The sequence below is a fragment of the Abramis brama genome, assembly GCF_963993115.1.
Source record: "Abramis brama genome assembly, chromosome: 21".
Classification (NCBI taxonomy): Eukaryota; Metazoa; Chordata; class Actinopteri; order Cypriniformes; family Leuciscidae; genus Abramis; species Abramis brama.
Window position 1 is genome coordinate 11,630,319 of NC_139983.1, and position 11,467 is coordinate 11,641,785.

At 41.0% G+C, this 11,467-nt stretch overlaps 1 protein-coding gene across 2 annotated transcripts; it reads left to right on the plus strand.

Moving 5' to 3' along the window:
- Positions 1-381: 381 nt before the first annotated feature.
- atg14 (autophagy related 14) lies at positions 382-10,866 on the plus strand. Of its 2 annotated transcripts, none has more exons than XM_084097154.1 (11): positions 382-419; positions 534-839; positions 1,500-1,562; positions 1,644-1,686; positions 1,803-1,884; positions 3,658-3,895; positions 7,717-7,949; positions 8,557-8,674; positions 8,829-8,919; positions 8,998-9,083; positions 9,902-10,866. In XM_084097154.1, exons 2-11 carry the CDS (start codon positions 547-549, stop codon positions 10,197-10,199), a joined length of 1,545 nt encoding a protein of 514 aa, XP_083953280.1. In that variant the 5' UTR covers positions 382-419; positions 534-546; the 3' UTR covers positions 10,200-10,866. The 2 variants fall into 2 exon arrangements, with proteins under 2 accessions (XP_083953280.1, XP_083953279.1); XM_084097153.1 differs by having other exon boundaries at positions 418-448.
- Positions 10,867-11,467: the final 601 nt, after the last annotated feature.

The window sequence follows — 11,467 nt, forward strand, 5'->3', positions numbered from 1 at the left end:
TTGTACATGTTGAACTGCTTCTTGCTAATGCAGGTAAATAAACTTGAACACTTCTCTTTTGGATACTATTCATGTGTGTGATTTAGTGTTTTTGAAAGAGTTTCTAATGCTCACCAAGGCTGCTTTTATTTGATCAAAAATACATTAAAAACAGTAATATTGTGAAATATTATTACAATTTTAAATAACTCTTTTCTATTTTAATCTATTTAAAAAAATTAAAATGTATTCCTGGACAAAGCTGAATTTTCAGCATCATTACCCCAGTCTTCAGTGTCACATGAGCCTTGACAAATCAATCTAATATGCTGATTTGGTGCTCAAGAAACATTTTGGATTCAAGTATGGTTATGGTAAATGTTTCCCCCACCGCCACACAGCACACACGTGACAGCACATACACAAACATACGTCATATGGTACGTAGGGCAGACAGCCATCACACACAGTTGGTTATAGAGACCTTAGGACCAGAGTTTTATTTTAATATTTTAAACCACAAATCATGTAAATCTAACTTTTATTCTTCATAGAGCCTGTATCATCATGGCTTGTACCTTATCAGGCGAACCCCGGTCTTCGGGGCCTGGTGAAGAGCACCCAGAGTCTGGATCAGAGGCCCGGGCGCCCGCACGACCCCATCCGCCTCTGCAGCACCTTCAGCCGGCGTGCGCTGGCGCTGCTGCCGCGGTCATGGTGGAGGCGCTGGATGATGCAGAGGGGCTGTTTGTTGCCGTGGAGAGATGTCCGCTCTGCAACACCGCCAGACGCAGACTGACTTGCGCCCGGTGCATTCAGAACGGGGATTTCGTGTATTTTGACGGGAGAAATCCGGAGAGGTGTGTTTTTATTTCTTTTTTTCCTCTTAATTATTTACGATGTATGCTAATACAGTTTAGCATGCTAGCATTTTTCAGTATTATCCATTTCGCATCTTTTTATTTTATTTAAGCTCACGTTTCCCCTTGATTTGAAGTGTTTTCGGGGTTTAGATGAGTTCTGTGAAGACACCTGTAATAGTATTTAGCTAATTCATGGCCCAAGCATGCTAACATGCTAACTGCTAATAATGTAAACAAACTGTCAGACAAACAAAGAGGTACACGTTTCAGCTGTCTCTTTCATTTCTTGTCAGATGTCAGTGGCGTGGCTATTTAAATATGTTTTAAATCCATAATTAAAAGTGTTGTCATGGCTTATTTAAGTTTTGTAAAGGAGCTTTGTGGCAATATTTGATATGTCAAACGTGTTGACCAAGGTTTAGCTGAGTCATGTATGTTACCAAATGTGACAGTATCCTTATTAACTTAAGCGTTTGTGTGTGTGTGTGTGTGTGTGTGCATGTGTATGTTTGTGTGTCTGTGTATATATATATATATATATATAGAGAGAGAGAGAGAGAGAGAGAGAGAGAGAGAGAGAGAGAGAGAGAGAATTAACTTCCTTGTGGAATATTCTGTCTATTCTCACTATTTCTTTTTTTGTATTTCTGCTAACAGGTATTCAGAAAAGCTTGAAAGACTCCAGAAGCTGAAAAATGAAAAGGAGAATCTTCAACAGAGGTATGATATCAGCATCATGTGGTGCACAATCCAACATTGTCCACTGATAATACTCAAGTCTGAATTTTCCTTTTGTTTCAGTGTCATCAAAGCCATGGACAAGAAAGTCGAGGCAGACCAGCTTGTAAGTATTTTTGTTCATGTTTTAAGTGCTCAAATTTAAAGTTAAAAGATGATAAAAGATATAAACCTGTTTTTAAGCTATTTCTCAGCATCATGGTTGTGTTTTGTTTAACACAGAAGTGGAAAATCATGTCATGCAGGATGAAGATCCAACAACTCAAAGAGGCCATCTGCACTAGCAGTGAAGAAGTCAAGAGTGGTGTGTATCACAATAAAAATGATCCCATGACAAAAGTGTGTAAACATGTCAAAATCACATTGAGCTGTGGTACTCATACAGTTGTGGTCCGATTTTTTTGGCACCCCTGATAAATATGATCAAATATTTTTGTAAAATAAATCTGCATTGTTTATCCTTTTGATTTTTTTTAACCAAAAATTTCATTAAAGTAAAAGAAATGAAAGTGGGGTGGAAATCACATTATGAAATAAATGTTTTTCTCCATAACACATTGGCCATAAAAATGGTTGGCCTTTTATTCAATACTTTTTTCAACCACCTTTTGCCAAGATAACAGCTCTGAGTCTTCTCCTATAATGCCTGATGAGTTTGGAGAACACCTGATAGGAGATCAGAGACCATTCCTCCATACAGAATCTCTCCAGATCCTTCAGATTCCCAGCTCCATGTTGGCGGTGCTTCTCTTCAGTTCACCCGACTCGTTTTCTAAAGGTTTTAGTTCAGGGGACTGGGACGGCCATTGCAGAAGCTTCATTTTGACACATTTTTGTGTTGATTTTGATGTTTGTTTTGGATCATTGTCCTGATGGAAGATCCAACCACAACCCATTATAAGATTTCTAGCAGAGGCCGTCAGGTTGATTTTTGTATCTGTTGGTATTTGCTAGAATCCATAATGCCATGTATCTGAACAAGATGTCCAGGACCTCCAGCAAAAAAATAAGCCCACAACATTAAAGATCCAGCAGTATATTTAACCGTAGGCATGGGGTACTTTTTATCCCTGTTGCACCAAACTCATCTGGTGGGTTTACTGCCAAAAGCTCTTTTTTTGTTTCATCCAACCATAAAACCAGGTCCCTTTTGAAGTTCCAGTCGTGTCTGACAACTAAATATGCTGGAGTTTGTTTTTGGATGAGCGAGGAGGATTTTTCTTGAAACCCTCTAAACAGTTTGAGGTGATGTAGGGGTTGAATGGTTTTTTTTTTTAGGCTTTCTGTCCCCGAGATTCAACTAATCTTTGCAATTCTCCATCTGTGATCCTTGGAGGGTCTTTGGCCACTCAAACTCTCCTCCTCGCCGTGCATTAGGATGATATAAACACACGTCCTCTTCCAGGCAGATTCCAGTAACATCTTTAGTTGATTGGAACTTCTTAATTATTGCCCTGATGGTGGAAATTTTCTTTCAGCCACTTTCTATTTTGTGAAGCTCGACAATCTTTTGCTGCACATCAGAACTATATTCTTTGGTTTTACTCATTGTGATGGATAATTAAGGGAATTTGGCCTTTGTGTTTCCTCATATTTACTGTATATTCCTGTGGAACAGAAAGTCATGGCTGGACAATTTCATGTTCCTAGTTACCCTGGTGTGCTAAAAAATGTAAATATTAATGGGAATATACTTAGAGATATTTTACTCGTAAAAAATTCTAGGGGTGCCAGTAATTGTGTCCAACTTGTTTTGGAGAAAAACATTTATTTGATAATGTGATCCCCCCCCCCCCCCCCCCCCCACACACACACACACACACTTTTAATTTGTATACTTCAAAGAAAGGTTCGGTTTGTGCAAATTTTTTGAATGAAAGATCAAAAGGATAAATAGTGCAGATTTATTTTTACAGCCATCTTTGATTATATTTACCAGGGGTGCCAATAATTCTGACCAAAACTGTATGTAAGTTCTCTCTTGTCCTTAAAGTAGAAAAAGGCTGATTAATAATAATAATAATAAAATAGCAGTCTGTTGTTTGATGTCATTACTGTTTCTTTTTCTTGACTTTAGGTAGGGAGCTGTTGTTGCGTTCCCAGGAGGAAGGGCAGCGGCTGCAGCGCAGGGCCAGCCGACATCAGGAAAAGAGGGACAAAATTAAGCGGCACAACCAACGTCTGGGCGAGCTCCTGGAGAAGAGATCCAAAGAGCTGCAGGGGAGGCTGGGTGCCCTGGCTGAGGTGCGGAGGGAGCACATCCTGGAGCTCACCACTCACATCTTCAACATCCAGGAGGAGAAGCAGGGCAGCAGGTCAGAGCAGAAATATACTCTAATCAACATCAAAATATATGCATAAGCATACAATACATGGGGATGAATATTTTAGCTGAGCTTGTTGCAATGCAGTCTGGAATGGTCAATACTATTGGTCAATACAATAATGGTCTGGAATGGTCAATACAATAATGGTCAATACTATACAATACTACAGAGCATGCGCCGGATCCGACTTCCGGCGCATGCTCTGCTGCGACGACACACTTTCTGTCTGTGATCCATAGCGGTCTCATGTCTCTCGCTTGTTTTGGTTGTATAATTGTCTAGCGTCTCGTGCTATTGTGAAGTCTTTTGTGAAAATCTGTCTCCTGTCTATTGTTAAGTCTCGTCTGTCTACAATGTTTGATCTCTACAAAGCAATTGGAATCGCACTTATAATATTTTGGACTATTAGCATCCACTCGGTGCTGGCACTAGAATCAAGCGAAACCAGCAACCGAGGACTACTCACCTATAGCCGTGAGGATCTTTTACAGCTACAGTCCTCCATCCGGTGCAAACAGAAGCCTGCGATCTCACTACCGCCGGAGGTAAAACTGAGGCGAAGAGGCAGACGAGGCGGAGTGCGAACCAGACTTCGGAAGCGTCCCTTCAGACCCCCTCTCCCCTCCATCATATTGGCGAATGTCTGCTCCCTTCGGAATAAAATGGACCTGCTGCACGCCAAGTGCCTGACGGAGAGAGCCTTCAAAGACGCCTGTATCATCGCTCTTGACTGAATCCTGGCTGGATGAGGATACTCCAGACACTGAGGTCAGTCTTGATCATTTCACCATCATAAGGGCCGACAGAACTAGCCAGTCAGGCAAGGGGAGAGGTGGCGGGGTCTGTGTCTACATTAACAACAGGTGGTGTGAGAACATCAAAGTCCATAATAGGACTTGGTGTCCGCCTGCACACCAGACGTGGAGATGCTGACCCTGTCCTTGCGTCCCTTTTACCTCCCGAGGGAATTCCACGCTGTGGTTGTCACCTGTACGTACATCCCTCCTAGTGCTAACATCAAGGCAGCCGCGGAGATACTAGCCGAGGTGGCTAACTCCATGCTAGCCAAGTACCCTGAGGCACCGGCGTTTATTTTAGGGGACTTTAATAAATGCATCCTCGGCGATGTACTGCCGTCCTTCCAACAGTACGTGGATGTTCCCACAAGAAAAGAGAACACTCTGGACTTGTGTTATGGTAATATAACTGATGCCTTCAGCGCTCGGGCTCACCCTCCACTTGGCTTCTCTGACCACAATGTCGTGTTCCTCCTCCCGCAATACAAACCGGAACTGAAACGCATCAAGCCACAAACGCACAGCATCACCCAATGGTCGGAGGACGCAATTGCACAGATGCAGGGCTCTCTCGCCTGCACCGACTGGGACGTTTTTCAGGGAAGTTTGGATGAGTGGATTTCACTAATAACGGACTACATAAAGTTCTGCATCACCACAACTATTCCGACAAAAAACATCACCAGATACCCAAATTCTAAGCCCTGGATCACCCCCCATATCAAGCTCACTCTCAAACAAAAACAAAAAGCTTTCAAGCAGAAGGACTGGGTCACTCTCAAACTACTCAATAGACAGACAAAAAACGACATCACCAAAGCCAAAATGAAATATAAAGATAAAATGGAGCAGGAATTCAGTAACATGAACACAAAACAAGCTTTTCAAAGAGTCAAAAAAATAACTGGACAGGAACAAAAACAGAACCACATCACAGCATCAGACCCATTAACCTTTGCCAACACCCTAAATAACTTTTTTGCTCGGTTTGACACCCATGACTACTCTACCACATGTGAGGACTTGCTCAGCGCCCTCCCCCGCCATTTTCCACACCATCTTCTGGGAATCATATAGGACAGCCTCAATACCCACCCTCTGGAAAACCTCAACCATTGCACCTATCCCAAAGAAACCCCCCCCCTTCAGAGCCTAACCACTATCGATCAATTGCACTCACACCCATAATCATGAAATGTTTGGAAAAATTTATTCTCCACCTCATCTTGCCAACCGTCAGACAACACCTGGACCCACATTAATTTGCATACAGACCAAGACGAGGTACGGAGGACACAGTGGCATGCCTTCTCCATCCTATTCTTCAACACCTACAGACATCTGGAAACTTTGCATCAGTCCTCTTCATTGATTTCAGTTCCGCTTTCAACACAATTCAACGCCACCAGCTCATCAAGAAATCACATCACCTCAACATTCCCCCACCTCTCATTCACTGGATCCATAACTTCCTCAGCAACAGAACGCAGACCGTTAGAAACCAACCATCATCAAGAAACCATCATCACCAACACTGGTGCTGTGTTCTCAGCCCCTTCCTCTCCACCCTGTACACCAACGAATGAAATAGCCCATCACCCGTCACTACTTACTACAAATACGCTGATGACATTGCCATAGTTGGATTACTCAACAACAACAACTCCATCACAGTATATCAGGATTCAATTTTACAGTTTTCACAGTGATGTCAGGACAATTACCTCAAACTAAACACAGACAAAACAAAAGTGTTGGTCATGTACACATCCAAATCACCACCTGGACTGAACCATACCCACATCTACGGTCAACCAATCGAACAGGTCAGCAGCTTTAAATACCTAGGACTCATTATAGATAATAAAATCAACTTCAAGGAACATGTCACTGCCATCCAGAAACGTGCACAACAAAGACTACATGTAATACGTAAACTGAAAGCCCTCTCAGTTGCCCCTCACCTCCTGCTCCTACTTTACAAAAGCATCATTCAACCCACCCTGCTGTACTGCTCAACCAGTTTCTACACAATGCTAACCGCCACCTGCAAAAACAAACTCAATAAAATCACACATATTGCCTCCAAGATTATCAATCTCCCCACACCCAGCCTATCAGACATGAATGACACAGCCATCACACGCCTAGCACGCACAATAGCAGCTGACACAGAACATCCCCTGAATAAATTATTCACACTACTCCCATCCGGGCGCAGATACAGAGCACTAACCTGGACTAAAGCCTATTTCAAAAAAAGTTTTGTCCCCACCGGTGCTTGCCCCCATCACAGCGCTGAACAACCTGTAATACTGCCACCCCCCCACCGCCACCACCACCACCAACCTCAGTTGCCTTGTAGTTTTCATATCTGACGTGTTTATGTGGGTGTCTTAATGAGCTGTGTGTTTGTATATGTATTTGGATATGTGTTACATGTTCTATGTGTTTCTTATATGTGATATTTCTGTGCTATGGAAGAAGGAAAAAAAGGATGTGTGGAAATGATTATCCCTATGGGACAATAAAGACTCTCTCTCTACTGTAGATTTTGAAGTAAATTAGTAGGAGTAGTGTTAGCGATATGCTCCATAGTCATATCGTCCTATCGTCAGCCTGTGAGATCGCAGATACTCAATGTTATCACGTGCGGGTGTGGGGGTTGATGGAGGAGTTTAGGGGGTGCAATAGTTTACTTATTTAATCATTCATTTACTTATTTACTTGTTTATTTACTCATTTATTTGTTTATTTATTTACTTTCTTCGTTTTATTATCATGGGAAATGAGAATAGTGTGAGCAAAGATTGAGTTGGTGATGAAGAAAAATGTATAGAAATATATCGCATAGAAATATTTCACCCAAAAGGCGAGCCCCTGTAAACTTTAATTTCATTCGGTTGCTCCAGGGTCACTGTAATTGGCATTGATAGATCATGAACTAAACTATTAAATATTGTTAGGCCAGTTTTTGAATGCGTCATCATCTCAAGTGTTTGCATCCTTCAGGGACCCAGCGGATCCTGTCGTGGCTGAGTATGACCTTGCCCTGACCTCCAGCACCGTCAGTGAACTCGCAGAGGCGAGGCGAACCACCTATCACTCAGGCCGCTGGATCTGGGACGATCAGAACGGAGAGACGAGCATCAGTATCACTGGGCCACACGTCACACTTCCCAGTAATGGAGACTGCTCAGCCTATTACAGCTGGGTGGAGGAGAAGAGTGGAAACCAGGGGCCAGGTACAGAATTCACAGATCATCAATGTCACATCTCTGTAATATGTATAACAAATACAGTATAATGCCACAATCCACCAACCATATTCTTACCATGCTCTTACCATACTTTAGACATGTTGAATTTCAGTGATAATTGTATTTCATTATACAAAGACTGGAAATGACTTTAGGTTTAAGAAGAGTACAGTATGGATTTGATTTATAAAACTGTAAACATCTAAACATTTAATTAATCTCATAAGTCAGCACACTATCTTTGGCATGCTTATTTGTGACATTATAGAAGTCATTTTATGAAAGGAAAAATGTCTGATTTATTAAACATGTTGTTTTGAAATCATTATATTGGTAACACTTTACAGTAAGGTCTCATTTGTTTTTAAACATTAACTAACATGAACTAACATATTCATGGTATTTCACAGTACATTAACTAATGTTAACAAACAACTTTTGATCTTAAAAATATATTAGAAAACATTGAGATTAACATTAGCTAAGATTGATAAATGCTTTAAAAGTATTATGTTATCTCATGTTAACTGGTGTTAACAAATGTTAACAAATGAAACCTTATTGTAAAGTGTTATCTTTATATTTTGTGTAGAGTTGGACCATATCAACCCGGCACACACCATCAGTGCCGCCCTCTGTTATGCCACACAGCTCGTCAATATCCTGTCTCATATTCTGGATGTCAACCTTCCGAAAAAGTTGTGCAACAGGTTACAGCCACATGTTTATTGTCAAACCTTCAGTTAAAAACCTGTATTTTTACACAAGAATGTGACAGAAATATCTTCAGTATTTAAGTTTCATTTTTAGGGTTGTTCAGCTCAGAGACGTCTGATGAGTCCTGTATTTCTATTTTCTCTGCAGCGAGTTCTGCGGAGATAATCTGACTCGATACCGATTCACCCGTGCCGTAAACAAGCTCAACACCAACATCCTGCACCTCTGCTTCTCACAGGTAAAAACTGAGAACACGCTGAGTCTGATCTGAGAAGTCATATTCTGCACATGCCTCATGTTTATACTCTCTTCTTAGCATGTTGACAGCGAGCTGCTTCATCCTCACCACACTTTGAGGAATATCATGTTTCTAGTGTCTCCAGCAAACAAGAACCTTGGCAGGTGAGAAATTACATTGACCTATTTCTTAGCGAGAACAATGTACTTTCAGATTGTCCATGTATGTTATAGCCCACTATTCATGATCAAATTCTAATAGATAAAATCAGGTCCCACCCTAATTATTTGACACTGATTTTAAACGCGCATAAAAAATGTATGCACTGAGGTGAGGTGGATACATTTTTTATCCGCCAAGACATGCACATAAACTATGACGGAAACACATTTACTGAATTTAAACAAAAAACTCAAAAAACTCACTATGCCTCAAACAGAGGATGTGATTGGATAACTGCACTTACCAGCTGACCAATCACATCGCATATCATCTCAAATGTTGGTTTGATCATTCTGAAACGCCTGAGCCAAAGGCTGGCATCAAAATGATTTGGTATAATGACCTCCCAGAAGTGTCTCGCATGATTTGCATTCACAAACACCAGGCATCCAAACACAAGATAACATGACAGCGTTTATTGCATTTCATTTGTGCCCTCTGAGGTGCAACTCATTTATGATGGAGGAAAAAAGCTACGGTTTCTTCCCCGATTGCGGCAACGTCCATTTTTATTACAGAAATTTTTCACCAGTTTCCCAGGAAGTGAACATTTTTTCTTTTGAACATATGGGATGGAAACGCTACTTTATTTGCAAATTTTGGTGCAAGAAGTTAAAATTCGCAACTTTTGGTGGAAAAATAGCTACTGAAGACTGAAGGAATGGCTGCTGAAAATTCAGCTTTGCCATCACAGGAATAAAAAATGAGTAGTATGAATATTAGTGTATGTCAGCTTTTCACACTCTTGTTCACTGCATAGAACGGGGCCGTTTGAGGTGAGCGCTGACTTGGAAGACTCTATGGAGTTTGTGGAACCAGAGGAGGCTGGACCTGTGGAGGAGAGCGGAGACGAGGCAGTGACGGATGAAGAAACAGACTTGGGCACAGACTGGGAGACCGTTCCAAGCCCTCGCTTCTGTGACATCCCCTCCCAGCCTATGGATCTTTCCCAGAGTGGCATGCAGGCTTCCCAGCCAGTTGGCAATGCAGGGGGCATGATCTCCTCCGCGGCCGCCTCCGTCACGTCCTGGTTCCGCGCCTACACCGGGCAGCGCTGAGATCTGGTGGATGTGGGGGTGGTTAGAACTATGCAAACACCCTATTACTGTCGCCCACATTACTTGTCAACTTGCCTGTTGGGGGAAATAAAGGGAAGTTTTCATCTGACTGCTCATACTGAATAAAGTAGAAAACAGAGTGAAGCATGTGTTCCTCAGAAACAACATTTTTGTGTAGTTTTCTTGCAGGATGGAAGAGTGTAGTGAACTACTTTTACATTTTTGATCTTTTGTAGCTCACATTATACTGTAGACACCAGTCAACTTTATTCAGTGTACATTGCCAAATATTTTTGTGAATCGGTGAAGAAATTGTACATTCAAAGCATCGTGCTAGAGTTTGAATGACCTTGAATCGCACCTTCTCACCAGCTTTTCAAAGAACCTTACTGTGTAAATGTTGCTGGTTTTGTCTAAGAGTGGCAAATATTGGTTTCGTTTTATTAGATTATTCATTTACAAGAGGAATTGTATTTTATGAATAAGTTTTTTCCCCCTTTAAATTTTCTGAACCACTGCAAGCTGCATTGGGCATAAATATCCAGCATTGGTACTCAGTGGAGGAGAGGCTGTCTTGTCTATTTGCTCTTAGGATTTATGTACAGGTTTATTTTTTTCACCACCTTTAGTTGTTGAAAGAAAATAAATGCATATTTACTCAGTTTCATTTTTAGAAAAGTTTTATTTGTATTAGCAGACACCCTCAATTATTAAATTAAATACCTCTCTGAAATGCAATAGAAATTAAGCATTATTCCAGTATATACAAACTTCATAACTTTAATACACAGTTACATATGAAGTATTTGGTCTCAGTGCAGTTATATTTCCTCTTCTCTGAGACATGCAAAGTGAAAGACAAAGTGTGTATGTCTGAGTGCATTCCAAACCTTTTCACCTGACATTCATTACCTTGAATAGTTTCAATGGGCTACACTTTTTATACATTTAAAAATGACAAGAAAGTTAAAGATGCATCAAATACTAAAATTAACAGTACGTTTGGCAAAATGCTAAGCGTGATGGACATTCACAAAAGATTGAGTCATATCAGGAAAAAAATTTTATTCTACAATTAAATTGGCCAGCCCCTAATACTGGCCACTGTATTGAGATCAGCTTATGCATGGGTGAGAAATACATCTGTGTGTAGATCATTTCTAATATGGCAGTGGTAACAAAACTTTAGTGTGTTGCTGCAATTCATACCAATATGCTAGTATGTCCAAGACCAGCGTCACTTGAAAAAAAAGAAAAGAAAAAAGGTC

Coding starts and splice junctions, on each gene's coding strand:
- atg14 (XM_084097154.1), top strand. CDS start 547: ATGGCTTGTACCTTATCAGGCGAACCCCGGTCTTCGGGGCCTGGTGAA. Junction 3,896..7,716: donor GAGGAGAAGCAGGGCAGCAG/GTCAGAGCAGAA, acceptor TGCATCCTTCAG/GGACCCAGCGGATCCTGTCG. Junction 7,950..8,556: donor GAGTGGAAACCAGGGGCCAG/GTACAGAATTCA, acceptor TATTTTGTGTAG/AGTTGGACCATATCAACCCG.